The following is a 19,836-nucleotide window of genomic DNA, read 5'->3' on the forward strand; positions in this document are numbered from 1 at the left end:
GGAACATTCCTGCAGCTTCTGTCTTCTATGATATTGACTTTTGTTTTTAAGTTTATTTTTTATTTATTTTGAGAAAGACACAGAGAGCAAGCGGGGGAGGGGCAGAGAGAGAAGGAGATAGAATCCCAACCAGGCTCCACGCTTTCCGTGTAGAGCGTGATGCAGGGCTGGAACTCACGAACTGTGAGATTATAACCTGAGCCAAAATCAAGAGTCAGACATTTGGGGCACCTGTGTGGCTCAGTCAGTTACATGTCTGATTTAGGCTCAGGTCATGATCTCACTGTTTGTGAGTTTGAGCCCCGCATCAGGCTCTGTGCTGACAGCTCAGAGCCTGGAGCCTACTTCGGATTCTGTGTCTCCCTCTCTCTCTGCCCTCCCTTGCTCATGCTCTCTCTCTCTGTCTCTCTCCCTCTCTCTCTCCCAAGAATAAATAAACATTAAAACATTTTTTTAAATTATCAAAAAAAAAAAAAAAGAATCAGACACATAACCAGCTGAGCCACCAGGTGCCCTGTCATTGACATTTTTGAAGAGTATAGACTCCTCCCCCTGCTTTCTTAGAACATTTCTCATTTTGGAATTGTCTGATGTTTTTTCATGACTAATTCAGTTTATGCATGTTTGGTCAGAAGACTGCAAAGGTGATATGTTTTTCTTAGGGTATCACATCTGGAGGCACTCTTTGTCCATCTGTCCTCATTGGCACTGTTAATTTTCATCACCTGGTCAAGATGATGCCTGCTTTCCCCAGTCTGTGATTGTAATTCCTCTCACAAACTAATCAGCTTTAAGACTATGCACATATTCTGCTCCCTGTCAGTTTCTTCCTAAACTTAACGTTCATTGATGGTTCTTATCTGATTCAGTCTTTACTTGTTATGATTGCAAAATGATAATTTCCAGACTGTAGCACTCTGTCAACATTACTGGTTGGCCCTTGGCATTCTAGTATAGGAAGAGCTCTCAATCTCTTGTTTTATTAATTATTGCTATCAACTCACAAATACCTGTTTTTTTCCAGTTCAGTATTTTATAATTCATTACTATATGTAATGATTTTGGTGTTCAAGTTATCCCAGATTTGGACAGTGGGAACCCTATCAAATTTGTTCTTATGTCCTTGCAACAAGCACCCTCATCACTTTTTGGGGCATTTTGTATTTTCTGGCACAGTAAAATATTCTAGGATCACCTTGAATCTCCCCTGCCCCTATTTCTCCAGAGCCCTGTTTCCTTTGGGTGGAGTCGAACTGAAGACCAAGATTTGGGCACTAGGTGTGCTCTTTCCTACTGGAGTCTTTATTTGCTAAGATTACACTATACCCTACAGATTATTTTCTTTGGACTGTTAGTCCTCTTTTCATGTTTGGAAAAGTGGTTATGTTCACTGAGTAGAATTTTTGTCCTGTGGAAAAATGTTTGTGTGTGATAAATAAACATAGAAGTCAAGATGTATCATATAACAGAAGCTTGGTATTTAATTCTTGTTTTCTTTTTGTTTTGAAAGTGGAATTGCTAAATTACTAAGGGCATTAAGAAAAAAAGTCCAGTGAAATGTTTTGGACATATCATATATACTTGGAAATGTTTTGAAATGTTTTCTAGGGACATTTTCTTTTCCTCTGATATTTCTTTAACACAGCTGTCTATCTGGTAATAGTTATTACAAAAGTTTCCTTACCTAGTTTTGCATTTGGTTTGTTTATTTTCAGGTCTGCTGAAGTCATTTCTAGTACTTTCTAAAAATTTACAACATTCTTGTTTTTTTCAGGCTGTCAAAAGACATAATCTGACTAAAAGATGGCTTATGAAAATCATTGATGAAAGAGTAAGTTGAAATTGCTCAAGTCGTAAGTGGTTTCTTCCTTTGTAATCTGTAAGCGAATTCCTCAGGGAGGAAATATTTTAATATGTGTATTATATTTTGGAAGAAGGAGACTTTTAGAGAAGGGTCATTCTATCCATTCTCCATCCCTGCATGCCGCCCACCTTGGCCCCCCTGCCCCTGCACCTTGAGTCAGACAGGCAAACACAGGCACCGAGGCAGAGATGTGTGTATGCACACTAACCCCACTCTACTATTTTGTTTGTTTGTTTTTCTTAATGGAAATGGTTAAAAAAATTTTTTTAATGTTTATTTATTATTGAGACAGAAAGAAACAGAGCATGAGTGGGGGAGGGGCAGAGAGAGAAAGGGAGACACAGAATCTGAAGCAGGCTCCAGGCTCTGAGCTGTCAGCACAGAGCCCGACGCGGGCTTGAACCCACGAACTGCGAGATCGTGACCTGAGCGGAAGTTGGACGCTTAACCAGCTGAGCCACCCCAGGCGCCCCTGTAAATGTCTGGACTTACACAAAAGTAGAGAGAATAGTGTAACATACTTTCATGTATCTGTTACCCAGCTTTAATTAGTTATTAATACTTATCCAATCTTGTTTCATCTATATTCTACCAACTCTTCTCATTAAACACAACTGGATTATTTTAAAGTAAACCCCAGACATCATATTATTAGCTTGCAAATATCTATTTGTATCTTGAAAAGATTTTAAAAAATACTTTAGAAAACATACCCACAATAAATGATCATACCTTAAAAAATTACAGATAATTCCTTAGTAGCATCAAAACGTGAGTAGTCGTACACATACCTTTATGTACAGGCAGTATTTTGATCTCTGTCCAGATAATCGAGGAAATAAGGAAAGTTTGATGGTTCTATTTTGGTGAATGAATGCTATGTATATGTTCTACTTGCAACTAAGCATACAAATTGCTGTCTGGCCTGTGCTAACTTATGTAATCTTTCTGACACATGGTTGGCTCAGTGTCCTCATTGGCCCGATATTTATTACATACTGTTGTCATGAAAATGTGAGTTTACTTAGTTTATTTGGATACAGTCTATTAATAACCATAAACTATAGTAATTATAAACCAAAATGGGAGATAATGACGTCAGCCTTTAAAAGAAATTGTTGGCCTACAGAGTTAATTAGCACTAAGAAGATCTACTTTTCAGGTGTTTTCTGTTTTTATGAGGTAAAGACAATTAGAAAATTTAAGACAAATAACTTTTTGGTTTAGTGGAAAATAACATTTGACTTTTGTAGGGAGGAATATTTAAGAGTAAAAGACCAGGCTCAATATCCCACATTGATCTTTAGGTTCAGTGCAATCCCTATAAAAACTCCAGCCTTCTTTTTGCAGAAATTAACTAGCTGATCCTGAAATCCATATAGAAATACAAGAGATCCAGAATTGCTAATGCGATCTTGCTAAAGAAAGCTCCAAAGTTATAGTAATCAAACTGTGAAATCTTGGCACGGCATAGACATCTAGATCAATGGAATAGAATTGAGAGTCCAGAAGTAAATCCATAAATTTATAGTTAATTGATTTTTTTTTTTGACAGAGGTGTGAAGATAATCCAATGGGGAAAGAATAACCTTTTCAACAAATAATGTCAGGACAACTGGATATCTGCGTGCAAAGAATGAATTTGGATTCCTATCTAACACCATATATATAAACTAACTCAAAATAGGTCAGACACCTAAATGTAAGAGTTAAAACTAAAACACTTAGGAGAAAACATAGGTATAAATCTTTGTGACTTCAGGTTAGGCAGAGATTTCTTAGTTATGATAACAAAAGTATAAGCAATAAAAGAAAAAACAGGTAATTGGATTTTAACAAAATTAAAAATTTCAAGAAAGTGAAAAAGCAGTCCATGAAATGGGAGAAAGTATTTGTAAGTTACATATATATATTTGATAAGGAACAAGTATCTAGAATTATTTAGAGAACTCTTAAAACTCAACAGTAAAAAGACAAATAACCCAATTTAAAAATGGGGAAAGGATTTGAGTAAGCATTTCTGCAAGGCAGAACTACCTATGATTGATAAGCACTTAAAAGGATGCTCAGCATCTTTCCATTAAGGAAATGCAAATCAAAACCAGAATAAATTACTCCTTTATACTCATCAGGATGGCTATAATAAAAACACAAACAATAATGAGTGTTGGTGAGGATGTAGAGAAATTAGAAACCTTCATACATTGCTGATGGGAATGTGAAATGGTACAGCCGCATTGGAAAAAGTTTGGCCGTTCTTCAGAAAGTTAAACGTAGAGTTACGATAGACCCAGCAATTTCACTCCTATATTTATACCCAAGAGAAATGAAAACGTGTCCACATAAAACCTGTACACAAATGTTCACAGCAGCATTATCCATAATAGTCCAAAAGTGGGAACAACTCATAATCTACCAATGAGTGAATAAAAATAGTGTGGTATATTTATACAATGGAATATTATTAATACTTCCTCCATTTAAACGAATCAGGTACTGATATGTGCTTTAACATGGATGACCGTTAAAAACGTCATCCTAACTGAAAGAAGCCAGATACAAAAAACTACAGGGGGGCACCTGAGTGGCTCAGTTTGTTAAGCATCTGACTTTGGCTCAGGTCATGACCTCAGGGTTTGTGAGTTCGAGCCCCGCATCGGACTCTGTGCTGACAGCTCAGAGCCTGGAGCCTGCTTTGGATTCTGTGCCTCCCTCTCTCTCTGCCCCTTCCCCACACACGCTCTGTCTCTCTCTGTCTCAAAAATGAATAAATGTTAAAAAAAAATTAAAAAACAAACACTACATATTGTATCCTTGTATTTTTATAAAATGTCCAGAATGAACAAATCCATGAAGACAGAAAGTAGATAAGTGGTTTGCTGGGGGACGAGAGAAGGGGGAAATGGGAAGCGACTGTTTAATGGACACAGGGTTTACTCTTTGAGGTGGAAAAAAATTCTGGGATTAGATAGTGGTGATAGTTGTACAATTTTGTGAATATATTAAAAACCACTGAGTTGTACGTTTTAAAAGGGCACATTTTAGGGTATGTGAATTATGACTCAATTTTTAAATAAATGTAAAAGATTGGACATAATTTTTTTCCCTCTGGGATCATTGCTGGTGCCATTTTCTTCTGATTCAAAAATAAAGAGGCAGGGGTATATTTCCTTGGCAGTAGAGTTTTTGTAAATGTATTATTATAAAAGTGGCTAGATGTTCTTAGTCTGAAAGTTACATTTTTTGGTTTCTGGAATATAGTGTGATCAGGTAAGGTAATCACCCCCATTACTTTATGGAGCGTGGTTTCTTTGGGGCGGGGCCTGGTTATGATCTCCTTTCTTTTTCTACACACATTTTATTAAAAACACGGGCTTAACAGTTTAAATGTATGGATCTGAATCCTATTTCCATCATTTAGTAGCTATGTGAACCTCAGGCATATTACTTAATGTATCTATGACTCTGTTTCCTCATCTGCAACATGGAAAAAGCATTAATTCTTTATCTTTTGGGGGGAAGTTTCAGGATTAAGAAGATAATGTCTAAAGTGCTTAAGTCAGAGCTCAGTTAAGTTAGTTTCTCATGATACCCTGGGCTTTTGAAGGAATTCAGAATTCAGCTAACCCCACGTCTGTGGTGACTTGTGCATTAAGATTATTCCCAAGGTATTATTTTGAGGGGTGATTTATAATTATTGAATGTTTAGGACTTTAATATTTTAATTTTATTTTAATATTATTGTGTACTAAACAATATATACTAATTATTTTTATTCTTTATTAGGTCTTTAGGGCAAAGAAATGGTGCTTTTCTTTATAAAATATTGACAGTTCATCAGACTTTATCTGCATTTTGTTCGACTATAGGAAAAAAATTTGGAGGACAAAGCGTATCGTAATATCCAGGAACTAGAAAATTATGCTGAAAACACTCAGAGTTCTCTCCTTTATTTAACGCTAGAAATATTGGGTAAGTCTTTTCTTCTATTATATAATACTGTTTTCAAAGAAAATACCTCTCAGACTTCACTCTTTCATAATTTGACCGTCTAATCGGTTTAACACTGGAGGTTTTTCTTTGCACCATCTGTAAAGGAATGGCTTTTTTTTTCAAAGCAAGAAGGGGAATATATATCTTTCTTTGGAGTGCAGACGAATCAAAATCCTCAGGCTCTCATAAAAGTACTTTCGCTACCTCATGGGAATGCTGTAATCAATAATCTGGTAATTGTAGGTGATTTTTCTTTTTTAAGCGCCCTCTACAATTTGGAAGGCCTGGGGCCTGACCCTTCCTTCTCTGTCAATAAAACTTCCCCATGTTAAAAAAAAAAAAGTAAAAATTATAAAACTGTTTCTCAAAGTTCTTGTGGGGTTTTTTTCCTGTCCTCTTAAAAATAAGTCAATAAAACAAATTTAGATGGTCCTTTTCCTATCTGACTTTTTTTTAAGTTGGTGAGGTCTTATTGTACTGAGGATATTATTTGGGCCAAGGACAGTTCCCTCCCTTTTGAAGAAGGTAATATATCTTTATGTCGCCCTAAAGGAGCAGCGCAAGTCCCGGTTAAGATTCCCAGGCTCGTTCCGCCTGTACGCGCGGTGACATGTTTGCCAGCACAATGAAAGGAGGGAGCAAAGAGCAGACGGTTTGTCAAGCGTAGACTTAAAATGAGGTCATATGGAAATTGCATTGAGGAGAAGAAATGGAAGACTTGTAATGTTTTTCCAAGATAGCTCATTAAAATTCCAAATGTGTTCTCGGTGTTCTGTAGTCTGAGGAAAACGCTTTTATTTCAAAGTTGAGGTTCGGAAACCTGTCCAGTGGTAAATAGTCAGCCTGCCTTTGTGCCCAGTTTTGTTCACATAAGTCCTGTTTTTCAGATATAAAACACAGGAAACACACCTAATTTTACACATGTAGGTGATTTCTCCAAGCTGCCTCTACTGATTTGTCGTGCATTTAAGCCCTCTTGCTTCCCTTCTGAAATCCTAGGTGTGAAGGATCTTCATGCAGATCACGCCGCAAGTCACATTGGAAAAGCGCAGGGCATTGTCACTTGCTTGAGAGCAACGCCCTATCATGGTAGCAGAAGGAGGGTGTTCCTTCCCATGGAAATTTGTATGCTGGTAAGGCTGTTACTTGTTTCCGCTGATAATCTACCTCAGGAACATGGGGAAGGACACGATCTCTTAGTTCTTTGCTTCCTCTGTTCAAGTAGCTGTTTTGAAATCAATACTAAGTGCTTTGTTGCCCCAGTTATCACATCGGAATTTTATTGGACACGTTAGATCCGTGGTGGGTCCATAGGTTTGTTTTCTTGCGTGTATAATTTTGTTCTGCCCTCAACCATTGTTAATTAACATCGTGTCGCATATTCTTCTAGGAGTGTGTGTGTGTGTGTGAGTGTGTGTGTGTGTGTGTGTGTGTGTGTGTGTCTGTAGGCACACATGCAAGCGTGTGTACATATATTTTCAAAAACAAAATAGGCATCACATTGTAGACACTGTTCTGTCACCTGCTGTTCTTGAACTGAGGTAAAGTGTGCTTTTAGATTCCTAACGTAATATGTATTTTCCCACACAGCATGGTGTTTCACAAGAGGATTTTCTACGGCAGAACCAAGATCAAAATGTGAGAGATGTGATATATGACATTGCCAGCCAGGCACACTTGCACCTGAAGCATGTAAGTAGCCTCTCTGCCAAATCATCTAGGAAACTACTATTTCTAGATGTGGCTGTTCCTGGAGCATGGTTAGGGCTCCCCGTCTTTACCCTGTTTCTCACTGAAATCCCAGTAGATTTTATCTCAGCCACTCTTGAGGACTCTCTCCAGGCTCTGACGGTCCCCCTTTCTCCCTCTCAGCAGATGAACCCACCCCTCACTGAGCAGGCCCCGCCTCCGCCTCCGCCTCCTCGCCTGCTCTGTGCAGCCACCAGCTCTCACTCTCGGACAGGCTGTGCCTGTGCCTCTGTCCTGCCAGGGCTGATGGCTCCTTTCCGGGGGGGGGCTCGCGTCCTCAGCTGGCCTGATGACTCGCCCCTGTCCTAGGCGGCCTTCGGACCTTCTGGGGCACATGCACATTTCCCCTCCCCGTTGAACTTCTGCGAGTAAGTGGCTCCATTCATTGTCCCCTCAAGGCCTGCAGGACCCTGGCACCGTTCACTGCGCTATCATTGCGCTTCCATCCTGCTTACTCTAATAATAGGCGTCACTAAATAATCTCCTCATTGCCACATTTAAGGGGCCCTTAGAACTCCCCTTCATGCTGTTTCTGCTGTTGACACCATAGACATTCTTGGTCCTTGAAACTTACTTTCTTTCTTTTTTTTTAAATTTACATCCACGTTAGTTAGCAAACAGTGCAGTAGTGGCTTCAGGAGTAGAATCCAGTGATTCATCCCCTGCATGTAACACCACCTTGAAACTGTCTGATGCCTTCTTCCCTTGATTCTCTGACTTGGCATCTAAGCTGGTTCCTGATTTCTCCTGCATATCATTGAAGTGTTTTCCTAACAGTTAGTTCTTCATCTTTTCTCTTTTTTTATTTATTTAGAAAATTTTTTTTAATGTTTTTATTTTATTTTGAGAGAGAGAGAGACAGAGCGTGAGCAGGGGAGGGGCACAGAGAGAGGGAGACACAGAATCTGAAGCAGGCTCCAGGCTCTGAGCTGTCAGCACAGAGCCCAATGCAGGGCTCGAACCCACAGACTGTGAGATCATGACCTGAGCTGAAGTCGGAAGCTGAACCAACTGAGCCACCCAGGCGCCCCACTTCATCTTTTCTCAATCTGTAACTTGTCTTCTGTTGACTCTCCCACCTTTCTTTTCCTTTTTTTTTTTTTAAGATTTTTATTTATTTTTAATTTTTTTAAAGTTTATTTTGAGAGAGGGGAGGGGCAGAGAGAAACAGAGAGAAAATCCCAAACAGGCTCTGCACTGTCAGCCCAGAGCCCAATATGAGGCTTGAACTCATGAACTGTGAGATCATGACCTGAGCCAAAAATCAAGAGTCAGCACTTAACTGACTGAGCCACCCAGGCACCCCTTTAAGATTTTATTTTTAACTAATCTCTACACCTAATGTGGGGCTTGAACTCACAACCCTGAGATCACATCTCATGCTCCAATGACTGGGACGGCCAGGTGTCCCCTTGAAACCATGTCCTTCATCTGCATAATGCTAATCCTTTCTGATTCTCCTGGAACCATTCCTTCATTTAAGTGGCTCCTGAAAACTTGGTGGAAACTTTATTTCCCTGATTCGCATGATGCTGTTTCCTCCTGGTTCTTCTTGTGAACCTTTTTATTTTCCGTTTGTTTGTTTGTTTTCTGAGTTTCAGTGGATCCTGAAGACCTTGTCATTTACCTGCAAACCTCAGGTCCCTTGTACTCGCCTTTTTTCTGCTTGGAAGATGCTCTCCGCCCCCAACTCCCCCACTCCCAACCCCATATTCACCTTATCAGAAAGCTTGTTCCTGGCCACCGTATCTAAAATAACAGCCTCCTTTTCCATCCCCTCAGTCCCTTTACCTGGCACTTCTCACTGCCTGACACAGAATGCAAGTGACTTTGGTTCTGTGCTACATTCTTCAGCATCTTAAAGTGCCTGGTACATCACAGGCACTCAGTAAATGTGTGTGAAATATTAAATAGGTATGCGGATTATAAGCTTTCTGAGGGCAAAGATTCTATCTTAATCTTCTTCTGAATTTTGTGAAGCGCAGTTCTCCACCATGACAGAGGTATAGGTAAAATACACGGAACTTTAGATGAGAAATTACTTAAAACTAGCAGAGTTTTAGATGAGGTCTGAGAACAAAACAGAAGCATAAATGCAGGAAAGCCCAGAGTCGGAACCTGACTAGTCCCAGGTGATGGACACTTAAGGGATCTGAAAAATGCAGATTCCCAGACCTCACCCCCTGGTGACCCAGTAAACCTGGGATGGGGCCAGGAATTAAAATTTCCAAATGATTTTAAACAGCCAGGTTTGAAAACTACTGGTCTCTAGGTTATGTGGAATAGGATGCTGGGAAACAGGTTTGGAAGGGTGGACTGAAGAAAGATAGTGGAGTTTGCTCACTGCTTCTGAGAGGCAGTGGAGCCCAATGGATGACAGTGCAGACTCTGGAACCAGACCCTGACTCTTAGTCCTAGCTCTGCCATTTCCTAATCACGTGATATTAACCTCTGCGCCTCAGTTTTCTCCTCTGGGAAAGAGGGTCATATTAGTCATGAACTCAAAGAGCTGTGATCTGGATAAATGAATTAATGTGTATAAAGACTTTATAACCGTGCCTGGCCTGTCGTAAGTGACACGTGAGTGGGCTCCCTGCATGATTGCCACCATCAAGTAGAGCAGTGACAGGAGTGTTGCACATTAGAGAACTCGGCCAGCAGTGTTTGCGATGAATTTGGGGAGTGGGAGATCAGTTAGGAGGCTTATTTAGGAGAGAGAAAGAAGGCCTGACTTAGGGTAAATGTTTATATATGCGCATATAGATTTATACACACACACAGCAGAAGTGGAATCAACTAGACCTGATGACCAATTGGGTGGTGGCAGGACCGAGAAGAGGGAAGGCTGCACAGAGTCCAGGTTCAGGTGAGGACGGTGCCGCTCGGAGACTGCCGGGAAAAGCAGCGGTGTGCAGGTGCTAACCAGAAGCCTCTGGGCCAGCTGTTGGACATCTCTGCATTTAAGGGGATTCGGGGCCACGGAGGAAGATGGGCTACTGAAGACTCTGGGATTGGGACTTGGAAGGGAGGTCAGAACTGAGATAAAGTCATCCACATAGAAAGCCTCTGTTTAAAGTTCTAAGTGTAGCTGGTGTTGCCCAAGGAGAAAGGCCATCTAGACATGAGGACCAAGGGCAGAATCCAAGGCCCACCTCCACTTCTCAGATAGAAGGCGAAAGGGCCAGTTGTTAAGAAGGGAAAGGAACTAATGATCAAAGAAGGAGATGCACTGAGAGTCAGTGTCTTGGAAACCAAAGGAGGAGGAAATTCTAAAAAAGGGGAATATTAAAGTTTTGCACGCTATAGAGAGGTTAAAAGATCGGTATGGTGATTAGTAAATTGTGGATGATCTTGAAAAGAGCAATTTTAGTAGACAGTTGAGGGTAAGACCAGAGTGCGGGGGTTAAGACGTCAGGAAGTAGAGGCAGCATCTGACCATGTGAACGACAGTCCCGTGCAGACGAGAGTGGGCTTGCTGAGTGCAGGGGGACCGGCATCAGCGTGAGTGGATCGGGGCTTCGTGGGCCAGGGTGGTAGGGAGTTTGGGGGGATAGAAGAGATGGAGCCAAGATGTAGAGGCCCGGGGGTTCCAGAATGAAGAAATAAGACTTGGTGTATCAAGGAGTTAAGTTGAAGAAGTTAAAAATAAAAATAAAAATAAATTTAAATAAATTTTAAATAGAAAGTAAAAATAAAAGAGTGACTTAGGACCTAGGACATTCACTTAGTGCCTGTATGAACTGAATTAAAGGTTGAGAAGCAGGCAGGAAGGTCAGTGAGGAGGCTCCTACACTGGTGGGACCACGAGATGCTGACCACCTAAGCTAGGGAGGCCCGGGGACTTCTAAATGCAAGTACTTCCTCCCTCACCCCTCACCACAGAGCTGGGGGCAGAGCTGGGGGGGTTCTGAGGCAGCTGGAAAAGGCCAAGCCAGTGCAGAAGAAAGAGTGGGATTCTTAGTCAAGTACCTTTTCCGGAGTCTTTTAGGCTTCAGAAATTAAATTTCATTGGTGGGAGAGCTATTTTCTGGCCTTTCAGAGAAGCCCTAGCTACGTTGGTGAACTTCTGGTGTTGCTTTGTGTTCACCTGCAGAGGGAGGAGAGTGTTTATCTCCAGAGATATTTATGTTTGAAACCAGTTTCCTTTGGTCTTCCTTTGTAGGCTCGGTCCTTCCACAAAAGTGTTCCTGTGAAAGCCTTTCCTGCTTTTCTTCAGACGGTGAGTGGATTAACAGAGAAGGCTGGTTAATTACTGAAGCAGATGTGGACGATCTCTTTTTTATTTTCTAAGGTTCCCACTGAAGTCCCTTAGTGTGCAGTCTGTGTTTGGTTTCCCTCCCTTAATGGTGGGTTTTGTTCGTTACATTCAGCTTTTGGTCATGCCTGTAGTTCCCAGAGGCAGGTGAGTGGCGTTGCCAGACTGCATAGGTCTATACAGGGGCAGAGTGTGTGTGTGTGTGTGTGTGTGTGTGTGAGTATGTGTCCATTAGCCAGACTTTCCCTTTGAACCAAATCCTAATTTGTGAATGTCCAGTTGAGCTCTAATTATGAGGTCACATTTCAGCTGTATTTTAATGGAATCTTCTCCTAGTTGTAAAAACTAAACTCTCAGAATAGAGATTTAGAGAATATAAAATAGTAAAAGAAAATAATAATCACCTATCATTCTGGGATCCAGACAGAAGCACTTTTTATTGTTTTTTTTAAAATGAATTTCTGTGTATAGTTGAAGTCATACTTTATAGATCATTGTCTTATCAAGCATCTAGTCACCTCATTAAAAATATTTATAAATATTTAATGGCTATATAATATTCTATCATGAGTTTGTATGTATCCTCATCTGTCTTTAAGTGTATAGAAAAAAAAAGTCTGGGAGAAAATACAATCCTTTTGGTTGTCTTTTGGTCCAGAGTCCCCAGAACCACCGCAGGACCTCTGCTGGGTCACACAGGTGGTGCCGCAGGCACTGGGGGGGGGGCTGTGCATGTGGACAAGAGGGCAAAAGGTGCCCCTTAGGAGTTTGTGCAAAACTAAGTGGATTCTCTGTGAAGTAAATAAATATTTAATAAAATAAATTTCATTGAAACAAGATTAAAATGTACAGATTAATGAAAATAACTGAAAACCATAAAACAAAGAGCATTGCCCATCACCACTGCGCTCCAGCCTGCTCCCCTCATGAAGGCTGGATCAAGTTTTGTGTGATGGGGGAGGCGCGGGGTGACATTTACAGGGACCTGTGATGGTCCTTCTGGGCTGCAAATTGTTTTCTAGCAAGAACACGGAGACCCATTAAAGTTTGCCACAAAATAAGTGTGTAAATGAACAACTTGGGCTCCTCCTCATTTCTGTGGGAGTGGAGTGGGGCGATGGCATTCACTGTCCTTGATTGAAACACCCCTTTTGTCTTCTCCAGAGTCTAGTAGTAAGATCTGACAGGTAGTAATCTCTCTAATCTTTGACACATTTCAACCATAACACCATAAATTATGATCAGAATTGGCTGGGTATTTCTAGTACTAGCTCTTTGATCCGGTTTTACTGGCCTAATAGGACTACTTCTTAGAAGATGTCTTTGGGGTGTCGGGGTGGCTTAATTGGTTAAGCGTCTGACTCTTGGTTTTGGCTCAGGTCATCATCTCATGGGTCATGGGTTTGGGTCCCAGGCTTGATGAGTCTCAGGCTCATTACAGAGTCTGCTTGGAATCTTTCTCTCCCTCTCTCTCTGCCCCTCCTCTCCAAATTTATTTTTTTAAAAAGATACCTTTATTTTTTTCTCTGCCTTTTAAAATTCTCACTTAAATCTTTATACATAGAAGACCATCTCAGGGAAACTAAATAGCCTTAATTAATACTTAGAATTTTTCTTTAGTTTCTTTGAAAAAGTTTTTTAAAAATTCTTTTTAATGTTTAATTATTATTTTGAGAGAGAGAGAGAGAGCACACAAGCGTGGGAGGGGCAGAGAGACAGGGAGACACAGAATCTGAAGCCGTCTCCAGGCTCGGAGCTGTCAGCACAGAATCTGATGTGGGGCTCGAACTCACAGAACATGAGATCATGACTGAGCCAAAGTCGGATGCTTAACCGACCGAGCCACGCAGGCACCCCGTTTAAAAAAAAAACTTAATCACTCTATGATCTAATGACCATTATTCTCCTTTTCTAGGTTGCGCTGGAGGACTATTTAAAGAAAATTCAACAGGTGGATTTTGACATATTTCACCCATCTTTACAGCGGAAGAATACACTACTACCATTATCCTTGTATATTCAGTCATGGAGAAAAAGATATTAAAATAATTTTATGGCACTGACCTTTACTTTTATCAGTTTTACAGAAGTATACTAGGTACTGCTCTTGTTTACAAACAACAGGAACTGATGTTCACTTAAGAATTTTTGGGATGGGGGTGTGTGGCTCACAGGCTTGATGAGATGTTGCTGGGGGGCCAGAGTGCCACAGCACTGCCCGCGCTCTGCCCCAGGCACCCGCGCTGTCACCAGCAGCCCAGCCGGCGTCTGCCGGGCTCTGTGTGTCCGGTGGGAGCCCCAGAAGGGAGTGTGGTTTGAGCGGTACTGAGCCTGGGCCGGGTCCAGCCACCAGGGGGCAGGAGAGGTCATGTCTCCTCGCTTCCTCACCCCTGGAGAGGAGCGCAGGGGCCGGGACAGCTGGGAGGCATGAAGAGCGAAGTTCATATTTGAAGACTGTCCGTCAACTATGGTGAGGGCCTTATCTCCCTAACACTTCATCTTTACAACTCTGTGAAAACTTATCCACAATGATAAAACAAGTTCTTCAAGGTGAGCTAGCTGGCTGTCAAGAGCCAGAACCCTAGTTTGACCTTCGGTCTGGCTGACCTGAAAGGTTACTGGGTTTGTTTGTTTTTTAACCCCACTGTTTTATGATCTGTCCTGCAGTATTGTCATGACCAAAACTGCCTTAGCAAAACGTGTATTAATGTAAAGCATACTACCAAAATGGCATTGAGCATTCATGGGGGGATGCTACATTTAAAAAAAACGAGTATACTAGCTGAGCCTCCCAGGGATAAGCTCTGGCTGTATACTTTCATCAGTGTTCTCATTTGATCTTGAAAAAGAAAAATGAGGATTCTTTTTGGTAATTAAAACATTTTAATCATAAAGTACATACTAACAGCCAAAACCATAGTTGTGTGCACTTGCTGGTCACTGGGAGATCTGGACGCGAGTCTCCGACTGCAAGGCCAGGGTTACGCCACGGTTTCCTTTTCCGGCCCTTTCAGTGGTCCTGCCTCCTGCCCACTCACACCTCTGGTGTCCTGTCCCTCCACCTCGTCTCTCCTAAACCTTTGGCTGGAATTAGTGCCTACTTCTGTTGTGAATCAGTGATGGCTTAAAATACATTTTTCCAAATATAACTCAAACCGAGAGCTACTGGAGACAAAACTACATTGTCTTATTCATCCTGGGACCCCACAGCACCCAGAACGGCTTCTGATATGAGTACCTAGCGACTAACGGACGTGTGTCTGTGTGAACGTGCAAGGTGGTTGTCTGTATGAGTATCCTCTTGATGGTGACGCTGAGGGAACATCCTCTAGTTGAATTCTGTGGCTGTGGAGCCTTTTAGCTTCTACAAGGGGCTAGCACAGGGAGATGGGACACGGTTCTCCCTGGGATTCGGAATGGCCCGGGGTCGACGAAGAGTTCGTTAGAGACAGTGTTTGCTAAGAAGCATTGTCTGGGGGCTTTCCCAGGGAAAATCTGGCAGCAATCAGCTACTAAGCATCTTGGTTCCTGTCTAAGGGTCTTAAAAAGAAGGGTTTAAGCATGCAAGTGGATTACTGGCTTCCTTATTGGCTTAAAAACCAATTTACTAGTAAGTAAATAATTTCAAAATACTCCGCCATTTTAAATTTGATGTTTAGAAATTTGGATGAACTGAAGTTTGCAGTTTCCTAGAGATTAAAATGGGGTCTTAACTCAGTGACATTTACCATACTATTAACTTCATGGCAGAAAAGACACTCCTTGAGATGGTGTTCACATTGTTTTTCATTTTTCAAATTTCTTATTCGAGCATTTTAAAGGACTCATTTAAAGGATACATTTTCAGACCATTTAAGATGTATTAAAGTACATCTTGGTGTGGAGACAACAGATGACAAATGTTAACTATAAATTACAGATTAATCTCAATGTAGCTAAAGTTGCACATCATCACAAAATACATTCTGAGTAGTTCCCACTCAACTGGCAGGACTCTTCCTCTCTTTTTAATTTTTTTAAATTTAATGTTTTATTTATTTTTGAGACGGAGAGAGACAGAGCATGAGAGGGGGAAGGACAGAGAGAGAGGGAGACACTGAATCCGAAGCAGGCTCCAGGCTCTGAGCTGTCAGCACAGAGCCCGATGCGGGGCTCAAACCCACGAACCTGAGATCATGACCTGAGCCAAAGTCGGAGGTTTAACCGACTGAGCCACCCAGGCGCCCCTCTTCCTCTCTTTTTGATTAAATGTCTCCTTTTGACAAAATTAAATTATTCTTGAGAAACATAACAGCAGCTAGCACTCAGCGGAGCACGAATTTGGACAGGGAATAGCTCTGCACCAGGATGCATTACTCTCTATATTTATTTTCCAAAGTATAAAACTGCCTCAGAGATGTTAAGTTCAAGGTCACACAGCTATTAGAACTGGATGCCAAACCCACATTAGTTCAATGCCAAAGCCCACAACCCATGTATTTTTACCTTTCTTGAGACTGTAAAATACACTGCCAAATTTAAAAGCTCAAGGGCACAACTTTTTCAGAAATAAGTATATCGTATTTTTTTAGGTACAAATGAGGTTAAAGAGTGTAGTTACATAAATTCCAACTACAAATGAGGTGAGAGAAATAAATAGGCAACTGAAATAGTAAGTGCTGGACATGGGGTCTATATGGGAGGGACATGGGTATATGTGGGAGAGACACGTCACCACTTCGGAGATCAAAAAGATTTCCCAGAGAAGGTGGCATGTGAGCAGTGTCAGGAAGGTTGGGTAGGACCCAGAGTTTGGGGAAGGGGTGTAGATGTAGGGAGGTCTGGGCTGAAGAGGCAGTGGGAACAAAGGCCAGGAGGCAAAACGGACAGCCTGTGTGAAGACTCAATATTTTGGCTTTAGCTTAAATAAAAAGAACAGAATGTAATGTCCAGAGTTCTCAGAAAAGTCAGTGAATAAAATGTAACCACATCATGTGGTCCAGTGAGACCTTCTGAAAGAAGATCAAAGAGTTGTGAGTTTATATTTTGCCTATTTCACCAAATCCCTAAGTGCCCGCGGATCTGTTTTAGCTCTTCTAAATAGGATTTCTCTGAAGACAATGGCCTAATAACCTTGTCCCAAAAGATCCACAGAGCTGTAGACATTATGCAGACAGTTACTGAAAACAAAACATTATCCTGTTTGTACCTACAAGAAGGACTGAGCAAGAAACCAGGAATACCCAGAATCGGGACGGGTAACAGCGGTGGGTAGGGAGGAGTGGGGAGGAGCTGGGGAGGGAGGGAAGAATCCATGAAGTGACTGGCACTTCACAAGGCCTGCTTTCTCCTCTGAGAAACGTATTTCTTGGGCAACTATGAAAGGTATTTCTAAAAATTCAGACCCTTAAGATCAGAAAGAGGGTGACAAGCAGGGGATGTGATTACATTTATGAAACAATGGATAGATGGATGTGAATTTTTCCACCAAATCAATATATACCAGGTAAAGGGCTTTGTTCAACAATAAAAGGAATTATTTGGCACACGAAATCATGAAATATGTAACTCCTTTGTAGAATAAGCTGAATAAAGACATTTTAAAAGTTGAGATGCAGAGCGGCACAGTGCTTTCAAGCACTTATAAGAATGTGGGCTCTCAAGGAGCCTGAATGCCTGGGTTCAAACCCCAGGTCCATCACCCTGAAAGCTGTGTAACCTCAGCAAGTTACACAAACTCTCCCGTGCCTCAGTTACTCCATTTATAAAATGGGCAAAATCATGTCCATCTCAACAGTTGTTACGAGGAGTAAATTAATTAACACATGTAACGGGCCTAGAGCAATGACTTAGATGTTCTAAACATTAAATGATGTGTCAGTAGTATACAGAAATCACACACCAGTGGCCTGAACGAAACGAGGCCTGCAGGCAGGGCATCTGAAAAAGAACTAGCCATTGAATGCCTTTGGCCAGAACGTGTCCTCTCCCACCTGGCCTCAGGCCCCAGGACAAGGGTCTCTCACCCCCCGCCTGACTCGTGCGTCCGTGTTACTTGCCTGTTCTCTAAGCACTCGTGTTTGCTGGAGCATTTGTGGGTGGCGGATTGATTAACAAGTGATCACCAATCTGAGGCTGGCTTCACAGGCGTGCCTGCTTCCCCCTCCTCCCCAGGCCAGCCATATGGTAACTGCTGTCGGTACATCTGTCCCTCACACCAAGTTCTTTGAGTGCAAGACAATGTTTTATTCATCTTTGTGTCCCTGGAACCTGCCATAGACCCTGATGCTGCTCTATGCGTCTTTGTATCCGAACGAACATGCCGTGGTACAGGGGTGGTGGGCTCTGAGGGGATGTGAACACCGTGGGGCTCGAATGTGCCGGCCGGACTGGGGGTGCACGTCGAGGGTGTGGTGGTTGTGCAGTAACACAGTGGGGTGCAAGAAGCGAGGCTGCTGGGCACTGCTGTAAAGCAGCGTGTGAGTGAGGAAGGAAAGACAAAGGAACCACAGACGTACTCAGGGGTCTGGATTTTAAGAATGGGCATGAAATTTGAAAATAAATACTTCACAAGTGGTCCATAATACATGTATGTTGTGTATATGCTCATGGATATTATTTGCAGTATTTCTAATGTAAACATTTCTTTGGATAGGCAGTACCTTTGAGTCCAATAGGAGATAAAATGTCTTTATTCTTAGTTGGTAAGTCTGAGGGCTGACTTTTGCTTACCCAGTACAAATACTGTTTTCCTTTGAGTCACCCTTTTCCCAAACAGTCCTGCTTTGGTATACTGTGCGCTTTCCCTTTTTATTTTTAATTGCGATTAATCTTCCCAGCTGCTTAGTTATATAATAATATCCTGTGTGTTTAAAACACAGGCCTACAGATTGCCTTTCTCAGAGAGCAGGTAAAAACCACAGGATCTCTTTTGCGAGGGCTACAAACATTTTTTAGGAATTTAACATTAACGATTTGAGGAGCGATTTAATCTCTTATATCTCTTATATTAATTCCGCGTTGCAGTGGTTTTATCCTCAATTAATCTTCTAGGTTGACAAACGAGTTGAGAAAGTTCTTATTTCAGTGAATCAACATAAAGACACATCCTCCATTCCTTGTGAGGTCCTCCATGTGGCTGTTAGAAATCGGAGTCTCGGTTTGGAGTGTATAATGCACTCTTTCCTGAGACAGATGTTTTTTTCCTGAGTTTTTTTAAAATTAATGTGATTTTTCTTTACACAAATAATGTACATGTGCTCACTGTAGAAATAGTGGGAAAAAATAAATAGAAAAGTATTTAGAAAAAATATATTAAAACCAACTATTTCTGCTCATTGCAGAAATACTGGGAAAAAAGAAATACAGAAGAACTTAAGAAAAATATTCTTAAAGTCAACTATAATTTTACCAGGTAAGAAAGGGCTGCCATTAACATCTCAGTCTATGTTCCTCCAATTTCTCCCTTGGCATACAAAATATACAAAATTGGTATATTCTGTGTGTTGTGTTTTAGTCTGTATTTTAGTTTAGTAATACAATGTAAAGTAATACAGTGTAACAAGATATTAGAAAAATATTCTTAATTTTTATTCTATAGAACATTAGTAGGAATGTTCTCTTTTTTATTTTGCAATGATAATCTAAATTGCATCTAAGGCCCTGAGCCTTCTGAAGTCGACCTTTCCTTTTTTTTTTTTAAAGCTTTCTTTTTAAAATTTTATTTATTTATTTTAAATATTTATTATTTGAGAGGGCGCACGTGGTGGAGGGGCAGAGAGAGGGGGACAGAGGATCTGAAGCAGGCTCTGCACTGACGAGATGACAGCAGTGAGCCTGACGCAGGGCTCAAACCCACAAACTGCAAGATCCTGACCTGAGCTGAAGTCAGATGCTCAACCAACTGAGCCACTCAGGTGCCCTTTAAATTTTTATTTTATAAAGAGAAAGCAACTGGGAGAGAGAGAAAGAGAGAGAGAGACAGAGTGAGAGAGAG

At 41.3% G+C, this 19,836-nt stretch overlaps 1 protein-coding gene across 7 annotated transcripts in view; it reads left to right on the forward strand.

Moving 5' to 3' along the window:
- Positions 1-13,925, forward strand: part of NDUFAF6 (NADH:ubiquinone oxidoreductase complex assembly factor 6) — a 28,175-nt gene extending 14,250 nt beyond the window's left edge. For 6 of the 7 annotated variants that reach the window (XM_029923609.1, XM_029923610.1, XM_029923604.1 and 3 more), the window contains 6 exons: positions 1,775-1,831; positions 5,734-5,836; positions 6,857-6,990; positions 7,448-7,549; positions 11,769-11,825; positions 13,777-13,925. In XM_029923609.1, the coding sequence (XP_029779469.1) occupies positions 1,775-1,831; positions 5,734-5,836; positions 6,857-6,990; positions 7,448-7,549; positions 11,769-11,825; positions 13,777-13,905 (582 nt within the window). In that variant the 3' untranslated portion in view covers positions 13,906-13,925. Of the gene's footprint in view, positions 1-1,774; positions 1,832-5,733; positions 5,837-6,856; positions 6,991-7,447; positions 7,550-7,729; positions 8,374-11,768; positions 11,826-13,776 lie in introns of those variants that run through there. The other variant, XM_029923605.1, reaches the window with a different exon arrangement.
- Positions 13,926-19,836: the final 5,911 nt, after the last annotated feature.

The sequence above is a fragment of the Suricata suricatta genome, chromosome 15 (assembly GCF_006229205.1).
Source record: "Suricata suricatta isolate VVHF042 chromosome 15, meerkat_22Aug2017_6uvM2_HiC, whole genome shotgun sequence".
Classification (NCBI taxonomy): Eukaryota; Metazoa; Chordata; class Mammalia; order Carnivora; family Herpestidae; genus Suricata; species Suricata suricatta.